At 38.0% G+C, this 17357-nt stretch overlaps 1 protein-coding gene across 2 annotated transcripts in view; it reads left to right on the top strand.

Moving 5' to 3' along the window:
- MICU2 (mitochondrial calcium uptake 2) overlaps positions 1-15901 on the top strand; it is a 241111-nt gene extending 225210 nt beyond the window's left edge. Inside the window, exons 10-12 of one of the 2 annotated variants that reach the window (XM_033948674.1) lie at positions 2854-2962; positions 13469-13626; positions 15015-15901. In XM_033948674.1, coding sequence (XP_033804565.1) covers positions 2854-2962; positions 13469-13626; positions 15015-15119 — 372 coding nt within the window. In that variant the 3' untranslated portion in view covers positions 15120-15901. Of the gene's footprint in view, positions 1-2853; positions 2963-13468; positions 13627-15011 lie in introns of both variants that reach the window. The other variant, XM_033948672.1, reaches the window with a different exon arrangement.
- The last annotated feature ends 1456 nt before the right edge of the window (positions 15902-17357 follow it).

Here is a 17357-nt window from a genome sequence, read left to right as displayed (position 1 = left end):
CTCCACGGCGCCCTGGTCTCGGCTCTCCACTGCAGCATTTGAACGAACGGTTGCCGACCGGCACGTGAACGAACAGATGCCGATTGGATAAGGTGAGTAAATAGTCAGCTCAGCAGTTAGAGGATCCAACGAGAAGCAAAAAAATAAAATTGAACAAGCGGAGACTAACGGAAAACGGAAAAAAAAAACGGTGGTAGGCACCACACCTCACAGCCTAATTAGCGCCATCTTGGACTCTCAGAGAAGATGTGGAACAGTGGTCAGAACAATGGGCTAAGATCCAGGGAAGCCAGGTTCAAAACCCACTTTACTACTAACATCTTTTGTGATCTGGGACAAATCACTTTCTCTCTCATTGCCTTGGGTACCACTTGGATTGTAAGTCCTTTAGGGCAAGGACATATTCTGTGTCAATACTTCACCACTATACTGCACTGGGTAGACCCAATAGCACTATATGAATAATTATTATTACTAGACATTCACTTAGTATGTTTTTTTTTCACTGCTGATTTTTCTCTCCACTTCTGCATTTTATTAAATGAACTGAGAAATTATTATATACATGAAGAATGTGGTAATTATTGTTATAATATAAAACAACTATGAAATTAATGGGAAAAATTAGAAAGTGTATTGCAAACTAATTCTTACACATATATAGCCCTAATCATTATCATCTTGGGTTTAGTAAATATTTAAGTAAACTTCTTTTTTCATTGTCCATGATTTACATGGAGGGCCATTTTTGAAAAGGACATCTTAAGTCTGACTTTGGACGTTTCCCACTAAACATCTGAAGTCAGAAGCACAAAAGCATCCATTTTCGAATGGGACATCCAAATATTTTTTTTTTTTAATAAATTTTGAATACATTTACAATATCCAATAAATCAAAGGAAAAAAGGAAAATAAGTAAATAAATCAGTGCATAATCAAACTATACATACATAATTCCTTTTAAGCCCACATTAATGGGGAACACTTCTTGCTATTTCTATCAAATAAATTCAGGAAAATAAAGGACAATAATTCTCGGTTCAAACTAAGAACCTTGAATCATTCCTTAAATTGGGATATTGTTATTCTAATTTCTCCTCATTTTCTCAGCTAAATGAAACAAATCTCTTTTCTCATTTCTGTTCTCTTGCAACCAAAAATTGTTGTAATTGTATTGGATCCCAAAAAGCATACTCAACATCATTTAACTTAACTAGACATTTACACGGAAATTTCAGATAGAAAGATGCATCTAGGGCCAAAACTCTATCCTTCAATTTCAGAAATTCCTTCCTCCTCATTTGAGTGATCCTGGATACATCTGGGAAAATCCTAACCAAATCCCCACAAAATTTCATTAACCTATTTTTAAAGTAAAGTCTCATTATTAACATTTTGTCCATCTCTCTCAAGCATGTTATTACCAGGGTGGACCGACTCTGAATCACATCCTGTGTATCTTCTAAAAATTCAGTCAAGTTTACCTCTGGTGTGGTCAGATGGTCCACCTCCTGGGCAGATTCAAGTTTTTTTTGGAGGACTATAATAATAATTATTTATTGGAAAATTCTCCGCATTGGCCATTCCCAGTACTTCTTTGAAATACTTCCTTAATAAAATTTCAGGTGACAGTAAATGAGTTATTGGAAAATTGACCAAGCGGAGATTTTTCGCTCTATTCATATTCTCCATATATTCTATTTTAGAATGTAGCACTGTAGAATCTTTAACAGCTGATACCGAGACAGCTTGAAAATGTGGATTCTAATTTAGTTTGCTTGGATAAACGACTAAATGCTATTGAAACCCAATGTAATAATTTACAAGCTGTCTCGGTATCAGCTGTTAAAGATTCTACAGTGCTACATTCTAAAATATTTTTTTTTTAATTACCTACTGTACTTGGACTTCTTGGCCACCAAAATGTATAGACCACCAGGATGTCTAATTTTATTCATCATTTTCGACCACAAAAATGTCAAAGTTAGAAATGTCCAAATCAGCACCATTTAGACATGGAAGGGGCCACCATTCTAATGGACTGGCTGCATAGACATGCCAACAGAGCAGTGGGGCACCTTAGAGGGCACTGCTGTGAACTTCACATAAAGAGTGCCAGATATATATCTCACTATATATCCCTTATAATTTATGCTGAGCCCTCCAAAACTCCCCCAAAACCTACTATATTTACCTTTCGCCCCAATAGCCCTTATGGCTGCAGGAGTATCTACAGTATATGGCAGTGTAGCAAGGTTTTGTTGAGCTCATACTTAACACCATAAATGTAGTGGTTAGAGTGTCTAATGGGCCTGGGTCCTCTTCTCTGTGGTTCACTACCCCATCCACCAGGTTTCTTGAGACACCTGTGTGATACTCTACTAGGCTTTCCCATACCAAATGCTGCTGTTCTAGAGACAGATATGTACTCTTTCATTCAGATTTTTGAGGGTGGGAGGGGGTTAGTGAGCAGTGGAGTGGGTCATACCTTAATGTATCTAGTGGTCATCTGGTCAGTTTGGGTACCTTTTTGGGCCTTAGTAGCTTCCAAAAGAGATATAGCCCAAAATGTGTAAGTTCTATCCAGGGCATTTTGCAGAAGGTTTAATTATTACTGCAAGATGTCCAAATATAGCCTGCCCAAAGCACACCCCCTAATACGCCCCTTTGAACTCTGGCTGCACAGCGGGTGAAACGTCTCACTAGACATCCAAGAAAATGGTTTCAATTATTGGCACTTGGATGTCCCAGCAATTAGGACGTCCAACTACCAACTTAGGCAGTTTTTTGGACGTTTTAGTTTTTTTGATTATGCCCCTAATAGTAACCTATTGAAATATTTTCTATTTTAAGAGTATTAGCTTGGAAGAATTCAAGAATTTTTACCATTTTATGAACAACCTTGAGGATTTTTCTATCACAATGAAAATGTTTACTGTGGCCAATCGAGCTGTAAAATTGGGTAAGTACTCACCTTACTTCATATAGTTGATGGACTAAAAGTATATGAATCCAAAAGGCTTACAATGGAGAGAATGTATGACTTAAGCATAATTCAAATAAATGATACTATGCTACTTTTATTAACTGGTTTATATGATTAGTTTTTAAAAGGTGAAATTGTCTTCCCTAATAATTTCCTTTCCTTTAGTAGGGCTGTAGGATTCTGAAGAAGTGGATGTTATCCCTTCCTACCAGCAGATAGAAATAGAGAAAATTGATCATTTCCAGTGAACTCCTCAGTATAACCTGCTGGTGTTCAGTGGAAAGTTCCAGAATTTTTTCCTGTCTCTTGCAGATGGTAGTTATTCAGGCTGATGTTCCTGGTTCATGACCTAGTTCTTCACTCTATAGGCTGTGGCTACAAAGCAAGGTTAAGCATAAGTGCTGCAGCCAGATTTCCCAGTTCTTGGACCAGACCTAGAAGAGCACAGTTCATGCCTGCTTCCTGCAGTTGTGCTCTTTAGTGTCCACTGAGTGAGGTGTTGCCTCCCCATCCCCTCGTTGTTAGTGGATGAGTACAGTGAGCTGAGAACATGGAGAATTGGGTTCAATTCCCACTGTAGTTATTTGTGTCTCTAGGCAAATCATCTAATTCTCCATTGTCCCAGGTATAAAAAATAGATTGTTAGCCCAGTAGGGACAGAGAAAGTGCCACTTTGGTTACATGATAGAAAGTCCATGACCCTTTACCCTGTTTGAATGTTTTTTCCTTGAGCTCCTCTGCAGCTCCCAGGCAAAACCATTTTAAGCGAAACGTTGGCCATTTTCAATGTGATTGATCTGCATTAAGATAAACTAAATTTTCTGCTCATCTTCTATATTTAACAATAAGGGGAAGGAAAATGAATTGGGACTTGTATATTGCATTTTCTAGTTATACAACCACACTCAAAATGGTTTATAGATATACAGGTACTTATTTTGTACCTGGAGCAATGGAGGATTAGGTGTCTTACCCAGAGTCAAAAGAGGCACAGCCTCTCGGTGCAAAGGCAATACACAGGGCTACATATTTAAGCTCATTAGGGGAGGTTTTTGCCAGTGAGGTTCCCTTTACTCCGTTTTAACCTACCATGTCTCTGTAGGGTAGAGGTGTAGTTCTGAGGCCTTTTCCTCCTCATTTTTAAGCTTATGTTAACCCTGGTTTATTGCTTTTTTTGAGAATACAATAATACTTCTGGGGGTTTAGTATATTTGAGAATTTTTTGTTTTCACATCTACAATTTTTTTTAATATACTGTATATATGAGTTTGTACAGTAGAAGTACAGAAAGGAATATCGGATGAAACTGAAAAGTCAAAAGAGAGATACATCTGGCGAAAGCGCAAGCGAAAGAGCAAATGGCTATAAATATAAGAAAGGAAGACAAAAAGGTTTTCAGGTATATTAGAGAAAGGAGGAAGACAAAATAATGGAATTACGAGACTGAAAGAAGGTATGAACCGCTTTATGGAGAGTGATGAGGAAAAAGCAAATGTGCTAAACAAATACTTCTGTTCGGTGTTCACAGAAGAAAAACATGGAGAAGGACCGCAATTGGTCAGCAAAGTTACCCCTAAGTATGGAATGGATACTACACCATTCACAAAAGAAAGTGTTTATGAACAACTTGAAAAATTGAAGGTGGACAAAGCTATGGAACTGGACGGGATCCATCCCAGGATATTGAGGGAGCTCCGAGAGGTTCTGGCAGGTCCTCTTAAAGATTTGTTCAATAAATCTTTAGAGTTGGGAGAGGTTCCACAGGACTGAAGAAGAGCAGATGTGGTCCCTCTTCACAAAAGTGGTTGCAGAGATAAAGCAGGAAACTACAGGCCAGTAAGCCTTACTTTCAGTTATTGAAAAAATAATGGAAACATTGCTGAAGGATAGTGGAATTCTTAGAATCTAATAGATTACAAGATCCGAGATAACATGGGTTTACTAAAGGTAAATCGTGCCAAACTAATCTGATTGAATTCTTTGACTGGGTGACCAGAGAATTGGAAAAAGGACATGCGCTAGACATAATTTACTTAGATTTCAGCAAAGCCTTTGACACGGTTTCTCATAGGAGGTTCTTAAACAAACTACATGGACTGAAGTTAGGGCCTAAAGTGGTGAACTGATTAGAAAGATGCCAGAGGGTAGTGGTAAATGGAATTTGCTCAGAGGAGGGTCAGGTGAGTAGTGGAGTGCCTCAAGGATCAGTGTTGGGACCGATTCTGTTCAATATGTTTGTCAGCGACATTGCTGAAGGGTTAGAAGGTAAGGTGATCTTACTGCTGGGCCGGGCGTGCGAGCTTGCTCCGCCCCCCAGCCCCTGCCGGGAAACTTTGAATTGGGCAGCTCGAGCAGAGGAGCCATCTAGCAGCCATTGCTGCTTAGGGACAGCCCTCGCGACCCCGAACCAACCCGACGGGACGTCTCTTTCAGCGGCTGCCTGCCCTGCTTTAGTCGACGCTGATCCTACTGCTGGGCCGGGCGTGCGAGCTTGCTCCGCCCCCCAGCCCCTGCCGGGAAACTTTAAATTGGGCAGCTCAACGGCGCAGCCGTTCGGTAACTGATTCTTTAAGACTTCACAACAAACGCGGAAATCCTCCTATAAACAACAAACTAACCGCCTCAATCTAGACCAACATCATTAAGAGACGTGGCTTGATTACCGCGGGAACCACAAACATGAAATAACTACTCCTCTTCACCCACACCCGAAACTGATTATAAAGTGCTTATTTTTGGGAACAAAAAAAAAAAAACACAAAATTTCGCGATTTCGCCAAAATATAACTTCATGAGTCACTATGTCACCTACAAAATCGACAAAAAACGAAACTGTTCCACCTGTGTTGATCGGAGGGAAGAAGCAGAAATCTGATCTGAACACGCCAGAGAAAACGGCGTCGAAGAACGATGAGGCTTCATTAGACTTGCTCCTGAAAGAAATAAGATCAAATCGGAGCATAATTCAAAAACAGGTTGATGAAATCAAACTTTTAAGGGGTGAGATTGAGGCAATTAATTCCCAATTTGTGGATGCCCGACACCGTTTGGACGTCCTAGAGGAAAAAACATCTGTCATATCTTCACTACAAGAAACGGTAACTAAACATGACAAACTGATCACTACTTTACAAAGAGACTATGAAGATCTTTCTAATCACAGCAGAAGATCCAACTTAAGAATTATTGGGCTACCTGAATTATCGGAGGGCTCTGATATGGTTGCCTTTCTTTCTGCTTTCCTGCCTGCTACCCTGGGTCTCGTCTTCTCACCTCCACTGGAAATAGAACATGCTCACCGCGTGCCGTCTCACCTCTCTGCACATGCATCTTCTCCCAGGCCTATTGTGGCTAAACTCCTCAGATTTCAACACACATTACAGATCCTCACAACAGCAGCAAAATCTAAACCTCAACTCCTCCACCAAGGTAGAAAGTTCTTTATAGTTCCAGACCTGGCCAAATCCACGGCCTTGAAGAGAAAAGCATTTCTTTCCCATCGACAAGAGCTTAAAGATATAGGAGCCAAATTTGGTCTTATGTACCCAGCAACGATGAAAGTGACCTACAACAACCGCACATCTTCATATACTGACCCTAATGACTTAATTGCATTTCTGGAATCTTTAAAAATGCACTGACATGAATTGCTGCAAACATACTCACTTGTTTCTCAGTTATATCGCAAATATTAATATTAATAAGCACACCAATTTTCAAGTTATTGATATAGTATGGGTGTGGGGTTCTTTGCTAGCTTTCCCATTTGTGTTATATCTTTGTACTCACAGGAGCATCCATAAAAAAAAAAAAATTTTAACTCTATGTATGAGAATGTGATCCTTTGTGATGACATTTTTTACTCTTTCTCTTCTACCTTTACGCTCTTTCTTTTACTTTCTGACAGGAGTGTCTTCCTCAAACATTCTCTTTACTATATACACATATTGAACATGTGCAAAATATACTGCAATATATTAATGTATTTAAAAGATTATGGCTGACTTGCATATTTTTTCTTTTAATGTGAATGGACTAAATCATCCCATTAAAAGGAAAAAGATAGCTAACTATATTTTTAATAAGCACCCTGATGTGGTTTTTTTACAAGAGACTCACCTACCTCTCGCTGCTGCCTTAAAATTTCAATTAAAGGGATACTCCTCTCACTTTTATTCTCCTGCGACCCAACGTAAGAAAAATGGAGTCTCAATATTTTTTCATGATAAACTCTCTCCTATAATTCACTCTTCTACGACGGACAAGGATGGAAGATGGTGCTTGGTGCACGCTGCGTTGCACTCAGTGAACTTTGTGTTCCTTAACATTTATGCTCCAGTCCTAGATCACCCAGAATTTTTTCAAGATCTTCAGGTGGCGTTAGTAGAATACAGTTCTTGCTCTTTAGTACTTGGAGACGATTTCAATCAAATTCAAGATATTTATATTGATAGATCATCTTCTTGCAAACCCTCCAAATCCAAGTCATTCACAGCCTTACACGCCTTCAAAGATGCCTTCTCCCTTGCAGATCCATGGCGTTTGTTTAATCCAAAAGGTAGAGAATACTCTTACTTTTCACCACCTCATAATACCTACTCAAGAATAGACTTCTTTCTTATATCCTCCTCTCTCATTCAGGACCTGGCAAACAATGTTATTCACCCAATTTCTCTTACAGCCACCTCCCTACACCTACTTATCTCTGCCCCTCGCAAAGAATCTTCTTCTTGGAGACTAAACAATGCTTTACTCTTAGACTCAGAAATAGCTGACAAAATTCAATCTTTCACTGCTGAATTCTTCGAACTTAACTCCAAAGATCCAGAAATTTGCCCATCTATTGTCTGGGAGGCTTATAAAGTCTCCCTTAGGGGTGAACTTATCAATCTTGCCTCTTGGAAAAAGAAACAATCCATGAAAAAAGAGAAAGAATTAGAATCTTCTATCAAAGAGTTAGAACTACAACATATGTCTGCCCACTTACATGATTCATCCATTTTTCAACGTATACAAAATCTTAAATACGAATTTAACACTTTAGTTTCCAGTACTGCTAGACGAGATATTTTTATCTCAACCTCTGGACATTATATGGGAGATAACCTTATGGGACGCCCTTTGGCTAGATATCTTAAAACTAAATCCAAACGTCTACATATCACAGCCATTCAAAACCCATTGGGACAGATGGTTAAAACCCGGTCTCTGATCTCTTCTCAGTTTGAAAACTTCTATACTACTTTATATAAATCTGATTTTTCTGCTTCAGAATCGAGGATAGATTCTTTTCTTGCTTCTTTGGTTCATCCGACCTTATCGGACTCTGTGAAATTAAAACTGGACTCTCCCATTACTGTATCTGAGATAGAAGCCGCAATATCATCTATACCTACCGGCAAAGCCCCAGGTCCTGACGGGTTTACCAATGAATTTTTTAAGCAGTTTCGTAATCTTCTGGCTCCTCATCTTCTTTCTTACTATGAATTCCTCCACTCTGATCCAGACAAACAATTCAACTTCACTGAGGCCACTATAGTAGTCATTCCCAAACCTGACAGAGACCCTACCTTGGTTAAAAACTTTCGCCTCATTTCTCTTCTTAATTTAGATTACAAGATCATGGCAAAACTTCTTGCACTGAGACTCAACAAAGTGATCCCCTCTCTTATTCACAAAGATCAAACGGGGTTTATTAAACAAAGGTTTATAGGAGACAATATACACCTCTTTCATCATATTAATGCCCATGCTAAAACACTCTCAGATCCCGTAATTGGCTTGGCCATAGATGCCGAAAAGGCCTTTGACCGAGTTGAATGGCCTTTTCTATTCCAAATTTTAAAGTGGTACAACTTTGGCCCGTTCTATACAAATTGGATTAAAACTTTATATCATCAACCCACAGCTCGCATTTTAATTAATAACTCTCTCTCCAATAAATTCTCCCTACATAGAGGTACTCGCCAGGGCTGCCCTCTGTCGCCGCTGCTATTTAACTTAGCGTTGGAACCTCTCCTCTCTGCTATCCGACAATGCCCAACAATAACAGGAATTGAAACCACTTATTGTCATATCAAATTAGCAGCATACGCTGATGATGTCCTTCTCTTTATCCGAGATCCTGTTGCTTCCCTTCCCTCACTCGTTAATATTGTCTCTCATTACTCCAAGCTTTCTGGATACTTAGTTAACTGGGAAAAATCAGAAATTTTCCCTCTTAATGATCTCATTTACCCCTCAGACCTCGCCCAATTTCCCTTCACGTGGTCACACGGAGCTGTAAAATACTTGGGAGTGTTAATACATAAAGATCCGTCTCAAACTCAAGATCTAAACATATCTAAAATTAAAAGTTTAGTTCTCAACACCCTGTCTCGTTGGTCTCCACTCTTTCTTTCATGGTGGGGCAGAATAGCTTCCATCAAAATGACCCTTACTCCTCAGATAAACTATACCCTCTCAATGCTTCCCTCCTTATGCAAGAAGAAATTTTTTCACTGGTTGAATAAGAAAATATCTGACTTTGTGTGGAATAACAAAAAACCTCGTATTGCTCTAGACAAGCTGAAAGCCTCTAAAATTAATGGGGGTCTGAATGTACCAGATTTTCATTTTTACTATATCGCATCATTGGCCAAATATGGAGCCTACTGGATTACTAACCCTAGTACCCATGACTCACCAACCTGGTTTGACCTGGAATGATTTTTATGTGCACCATTACATGTTTCATGCTTGTTGACGGTACCAGTACCCAAACTCTTGAGAAAATACTCCTTATTGAGTGCAACGCAGCATGCCCTTCATATACTAGACACAATCGCAGAGATTTCAATTAAAGACAGTCCACTCTTGTCCATTTGGAATAACCCCAAAATCCAAATCAATAGTAAATCTCTTTCATGGAAGAGGTGGCAGCGGGCTGGTTTGTGGTCTCTCCATCAGATAACCACTCTCACTTCGTTTGTTCCCTTTGTCACAATTTGCTCTACTTACTCGTTGTCTCCTTCTGCTTACTCACAGTGGCTTTCTCTAACTGAGATGTTATCTTCTATGTCTATACGCTTTGATTATATGACATCCATTCACACTTTGTATCACTGGTCCACATTGGCTATATCAAAAGGTAAAGCGATATCTCTCTTTTATAGTATTCTAAGAGATCACTCTTTTACATTTTCCTCTCATTCCATGAAACATTGGGAATCTATGCTGACAACCTCACTTTCTGATGTTGACTGGGAACTCTTTTGGTCCTCGACAAACCGACCTCTTTTATCATCCAGAGTCTCACAATCAATGTTCTTCATTATGTGGAATGCGGTATGGACACCTTTTCGGATGTGGAAAGCTAACCTAAAACAAAACTCTATATGTTGGAATTGTATGAAAGAAGCTGGGACTCTTGATCACATGCTTTTCCACTGTGCTCAAGTTCGTTCCTTTTGGACGTGCATTTGGGACACCATAAAGTCTATTACCAATTGTTCAGAAGAAATTTCCTTTGACATTATAATTCTCCGATCTCAACACCCTTGTTTTACACAGTCTAACTGTCCTCCTAAACTCATTGATGCAATGTTTGTGACTGCCCTTATGCACATCTTGAAAAATTGGAAGTCCTCTTCATTACTAAACTATACCTTCTGGTGGAATTCTTTGAGCATGTATCATAAATTTGAATCATATGCTTATGAAAAGAAAAATATAATTCGACTTTCCAAAAATTTGATACAATGTAAATCACCCTGGAAATTCCTAGACTCATATGTTCAATCTATTTCATAGACACTCCTCTCTTCTTCTTCTTCCTCTTCCTCTTCTTTTTCTTTATCTTCATCTTTTTCCTCATTTTATTCTTTTTCTTTCTTCCTTCAATTTCTCTTTCCTCTTATCTTTTCTTTTATTATTTTTTCATGAACAGTCCTAGTACTTTAGATCTTTTAAAACGATTCAATTCTACATTGCTCAATGTAACTGAATATTTGTTATTCTAAATGTTTTGTTTTATATTTTGATACCATGTACTTGAACTGTTTCTTATATTTTTTCAAAAAACTCAAGAAAAAAAAAAAGGAAAAAAAAAAAGAAGGTAAGGTTAGCATTTTTGCAGATGATGCCAAGATTTGTAACAGAGTAGACACCCCGGAGGAAGTAGAAAACATGAAAAAGGATCTGCAAAAGTTGGAAGAATGGTCTAGCATCTGGCAACTAAAATTCAATACGAAGAAGTGCAGAGTGATGCATTTGGGGGGGGTAGAAATCTGAGGGAACCGAATGTGCTGGGAGGTGAGAGGCTATAAGCACAGATGGAGAAACGACCTTGGGGTGATTGTGTCTGAGGATTTAAAGGCATCTAAACAGTGTGATAAGGTGGTGGCTGTAGCCAGAAGGATGGTAAGCTGTATAGAAAGAAGAGTAACCAGCAGAAGAAGGGAGGTGTTAATGCCCCTCTATAGGTCATTGGTGAGGCCGCATTTGGAGTATTGTGTTCAGTTTTGGAAGCCATATCTGGCGAAGGATATAAAAAGACGAAGCGGTCCAGAGGAAGGCAACGAAAATGGTTAAGAGGTTTGAACAAAAAGAAGTATGTGAAGAGACTGGAAGACCTAAATATGTATACTCTGGAGGAGAGGAGGGACAGGAGAGATACGATAGATGTTTAAATAGTTGAAAGGCATTAATAATAATAATAACTTTATTCTTCTATACCGCCATAGTCAGATGACTTCTAGGTGGTTCACACCTAAAAGGGCTGGAATAGAACCAAATCTTTTCCAGAGAAGAAAAAATGGTAAAACTAAAGGGCATAATATGAGGTTACAGGGAGGAGAACTTAGGAGCAATGTTAGGAAATTATTCATCACGGGGAGGGTGGTAGATGCCTGGAATGCCCTCCCGAGGAAAGTGGTGGAGAGGAAAATGGTGATGGAATTCAAAAAAGTGTGTGATAAAAATAGAGGATCTCTAATTAGAAAACGAAGGATATAAATTAAAGAACTAAGGCCGATATTGGACAGACCTGCATGTCCCATATATGGTGATTCAGTATAGCATGGGCTTGGATGGGCATCAATGTGAGCTCCACTAATACGGAACATGAGGATGTTACTGACCAGACTTTTCGGTAGATATCCTGCAACCAACAGGATGGTTGGATAGGCTGGAGTGAGCTTGGACGGCAACTTCAGCATTTGGAACATAGGACAATACCAGATTTTACAGTCTATGGCCCAGAAATATCAAAGAAGAGATAACAATCTATTTTTTTAATGGGTATAACTTATAGGCCAACTGAATGGACTGTTCAGGTCTTTATCTGCCGTCATTTGCTATGTTACTATGTAGAAGAGTTTTTCATTTATAGGTATTGGATTTCTACTTTCTTGAGTTTGTGATATACCCCTAGACTGCCAGGGATTATAAGATAAGTCCAAAGAGAACATCTACAGGTGGGCAGAAGGTTGAGGCAACTCCTGTTTGGATGAAACTGAAATCATAGGCATAGCCTTTCAGTTGAAACTGGGTAGAAAAAGGATTTGGGGCCAGTTTTGGCATCATAACCGATCAGACTCTCTTGTTAATAATAATTATGCATATTGTTCTATGTGGACATAAAATTCTTCAGGGAGACAGGGAAGGTTCAATAATGCTAAATAAATGCAAGGCTTTGCTATGAAATTTCCTGTACTAATATTTTAGTAGCCTGAGTAACACTAGCTTCCCAGTTGACCAAATTTAGATTTGTCCTTTTATCAAAAGCAATTTGCAGCAATATTTATTTCTTATATAAAAAATCCACATTTGTTAAATGTTGATTATCTGTAATAAATAATTCAACAAGCTTATAAGTATTAGTATTAGGAAGTTGACTCGCTACAAGCAGAAATTACCATATTTTTCGCTTCATAAGATGCACTTTTTTCCACCTAAAATTGGGTGGAAATTTCAGTACGTCTTATGAAGTGAAGGTAACTTTTTTAAACACCCCCACCCACCCCGTTGTACCTTTTTAAAATGTCCCACTTGTTGGGGGTACGCGGGCTGACTACTGTCCGCCCCCGCTGCTGCTCCCCGCCCACCTGCTCACCACTGCTGCTCCCTGCTGGCCGCCACTGCACTGCAACTCCAGGAAGGGAAGGGCCAGCATGCAGTGATTGCACGTTGCCAGCCCACAAGCCTTCTCCCAATATCTTATGGAGCGAAAAATACAGTAGTTTGCTTGTTAAATTTGTCAGTCTTGAGGAAGAAAATTTTATATCATCTCTAGAAGTCAGTACTAAACCCTGCACTTAGCAGTTAGATTACAGGAAATCATTTCTAAGTAATGCTTCTCATGACACGCCAAAGATTTGATGAACTGTGATTTCATATCTACTAATAACAGTGTTATAATTTCATGACTGTGGTCACACAAGTTTTATATAGTAAGTAATGCAAATAAGGGTCTTTCTCTTTTTTACTTTTTTTTTTAATTAGCGGAGTTCAAGAGAGCTGTGAAAGTGGCAACAGGACAAGAAATTTCTAAAAATGTATTGGACACTGTCTTTAAGATCTTTGATTTAGATGGGGACAACTGCCTCAGTCATGGAGAGTTTCTTGGAGTTTTGAGAAACAGACTTCATCGTGGCTTAAAGGTAACACAGACTAGTTTTACTTTCCCCCCATACCTTTTTAAATCTTCACCAGCACAAGCAGCTTCTCTGGCCTGCTCATGCTGGTGTTGGCTTTCCCTCTGAAGTCACTTCCTGGTCCCGTGACCAGGAAGTGATTTTAGAGGAGAGCCAGGCCGGCACAAGCAGCAAGCTGAGAGGTGCTGGCGCCCCCACCAAGACAGTGCCTGGGGCAGTCCACCCCCTCCCCCCCTTACTATGCCACTAGATAGGGGAACTATGATACAGACATTTAAATACTTTAAAATACTTAGATTAGTTTGAATATTACTACTTTTTTCCAGATATGAGAAATAGGTAGAACTAGAGGTTATGAGTTAAGGTTGTAAGGTGGGAGACTTAGGAGCAATGTCAGGAAATACTTTTTTACAGAAAGGTAGTGGATGCCTGGAATTCCCTCCCACTGGAGGTTGTGAAGACAAAAAGGTGATGGAATTCAAGAATGCCTGGGGGAAATGCAGAGGAACACTATATGGAAAAAGGATGGCATCCAATTAAAGTAATAGATAGTAACACTTTCACTTGAATTAATGCATGATGTCAAATTGTATGATACCAAAACAGCACAGGCTCTACAACAAGTTAAATAGAAGGAAAAAGCCTCAGAAAAGGGCCCTCCCACCTCCACAAAAAGTGGTTTCTTAAAGGTGGTTGAACGGTCACCTCATTGGCAAAAAAAACCTTCATCAGAATTGAGAAGACTCTGTGCTGTGCTGTGAAAAACTAAAAAATTATTCAACTTATCTTCAGCTGATCGGTACACCGACGGTGGCCAGCATTTCACAAATCTGCTGCCTCAGGGTTAGCACGACCGATCAGACTTTAAGTGAGACGCTGATGTTAGGATGCAGGAGACGCGTTCAGCGTCCCACTTTAAAGTCTGATCGGTCGTGCTACACCCTGAGGCAGCAGATTTGTGAAATGCTGGCCACCGTCGGTGTACCGATTAGCTGAAGATAAGTTGAATAATTTTTTCTTCTATCTTATGAAAGGCCATTCTTTATGGTCAAAGGACCTTTTTTTGTCCAGGGAGAAGTAATGTTTTTTTTGTTGTTGTTGTTGTTTTTCATTTGCGAAACTATGATAGTGCAAAATGGAGTTGTGGTAACTATAAATGGCCTCAGTTCTCAACTTCATGACTTTTGTTTGTAATATTAGAATTATAAAATTACTCTAATGCAACGTTTCTGAATGAATATATTTTTAAATCATCATGAAACATACATGCTATCATCATTTAGTTGTCACATTGAACACTGAAATAATTTTATAAAGTCTGAAAAAGTGCTTAAGCCAACATCTGCATCTCTAAGAAAGTATAAAAATAGTTCATATTGGGATATTTTTAGCAGGTACCGCAACAACAAGGGATTGAAGGATACTGGAAATGTGTGAAGAGAGAATCTATTAAAGGTGCCAAAGAAGCCTGGAAACAGACTGGGAAAAGTCCTTTCTGAAGGAATTTTGAAAAATACTACTTGTTGTTTCTTGGTTGCATGGTATTGCAAGATTCTATTTGTTTAGATTTTGACAAGTGCCTTTTGTTTACATGCGTTTAAGAAAATGTTTACAGGTGCATATCAATTATAATGATGGCATATAAATCATCTCCTGTTTTCAATTTATATGTAACCTAAGAATGTAATAGAACTGTTTTCTTGCATTAATTTTACTATAGTCCACCTTTCTACCAGATTTCTCTGTTTAATATAATAAAAATTATGTAATAGGCAAAGGAGAATATTTTTTTCAAATTTATATTGTGTTAAAATGTTCAGATGAGAGTACTATAAGGATGATGGCTACTTTTATTATGAACCGCTTGCCTGTTTAATTTCTACAGTATAACTTGTATTTTCTGGATTATGCTTTCAGGATGACAGAAGAGTTAAGATTCAGTCTTCACTAGAAATAAATGCTCTGTTTACATACTTTCTAAAAGTGATGAAATAGCTTTAATTTGTATAATTCATATTATGACAGTCTCTCTTAAATCTGCTTCTTCCAGAAAGGCAGAAATTTCAGAAAATGTTTGTCTCTTATTTCCTCTAATTCAGATTGCTTGTGAAAAAAAAAAAAAATTCTTTTTTTTTCCAGGGGGGGTGTCTTATCATGACTTAAATTGTTTTGTCATTTTTAAACAAATTTCATGGTCTTATATCATGAGTATGCTTTGTCCATTTATTTTGCCTAATTTAAACTGTCTGAAAAATAAAATGGCATAGTCCTGTCAATATCATTATTATTGTCATTTGTATAGCATTAATCCAACAAAAAGTGAAGGAATAGTCATATATTAATCATGTCTGGAAGATATATCTATACACAGTCCTAAAACTAAGATCCCAACAGATAAGAATTACAAAAATATCATCACAAAAGGTGTACAATAAACATTCACTATGTTCATAGATCATTTTTCACCAAAAGTGACAATGAAGTAATCATACTACAGTAGTGGTCAACTTTAAATGGTAACTCTGGAGAAGAAATGAGTTATAATCAATAAAAACTAACATTAGTTACTTTAAACTGCAAAACTAAGAACATTTTACTGGCCCTACAATAAATACCTAGGCCTTAAAAACATCTTTCCATCAAATGTACTGATGCTTTGCACTGAATGCGTCTAAAAAAATTTCACAAGTAACGCTTGTGGTGACATCTAAAAATTCTATTGGAGGACACAAAGCAACTCCTCCCCAACTACTTTTTTTTTAATCTTTATTAATTTCAAAACTAATACAAGTGCCATGAATTTTACAAACAATAATAATCAATATAAGCACTTAAATTCCATCAATAATAATAATACAAAGAAAAATATCCCACTCCACCCTTTCAACTACTAAACCTGGGAAAATTTAAAATTACAAGACAAGAGAAAATCAAGAAAATTTTTGCATTTATACTAGAAAGTTCAATCAACTATTCAGTCCACCATTTAGAATCGAGAAAATAAATTCAATTAATTAATTTTATTTTCTCTCTTGATTCTAAATTGGTGGACTGAATAATTAATTGAACTTTCTAGTATAAATTTAAAAATTTTCTTGTATTTTTTTTTTTTTATTTTCTGATCTCTTTTCAAGATTGTAATTCTTGATGTTGAAATGAAAAAGGATAAAAATAAAATAATTTAAAAAAAAAAATTACAAGACAAATTGTTGTTGATTGCTCTAAAAAGAAAACTCTCAAAGCTGTCCAGGTGTAGTGAGCTTAAAACAGATGTCACAAAAATGCCCACCATTCCACCTCCCAGTTCATTCATGCCAAGTGCATAATTTTCAAACGATGTATCCACCGCTGATCTTTCCTCCACAATAATCAGGGCACGTCATCTCCCCAAAGTAGCTGGGGGCTTCTAAAAATACAAATTTTAAATCAGAATGAGAGCATTCCTGCCAATGCTGAACCTGCAGGGATTCCATCTTTCCTGTCTGTATATGGCTTAGATGTTCCTGGATATAGATACAAATCACACAGGAGGTATGGGCTATGTATAATAGTCCACATGGGCACTTTATTAGATGCACCTCTTCTGATGAAGAGCGGTCCATGTTTGCAGGATTTTAGGGCTCCTTTTACGAAGCCGCGTTAGCAGGAAGAAAATTGCATGCCAGCCTGGAATATATATGTGAATATAGAGAAAGGATATGAAAATGTTATTAAATGCAATAAACGACTGAATTAAT

Source organism: Geotrypetes seraphini, chromosome 6 (assembly GCF_902459505.1).
Source record: "Geotrypetes seraphini chromosome 6, aGeoSer1.1, whole genome shotgun sequence".
Classification (NCBI taxonomy): Eukaryota; Metazoa; Chordata; class Amphibia; order Gymnophiona; family Dermophiidae; genus Geotrypetes; species Geotrypetes seraphini.
The sequence above is the reverse complement of the archived record's forward strand: the minus strand, read 5'-3'. Positions and strand labels throughout refer to the sequence as shown.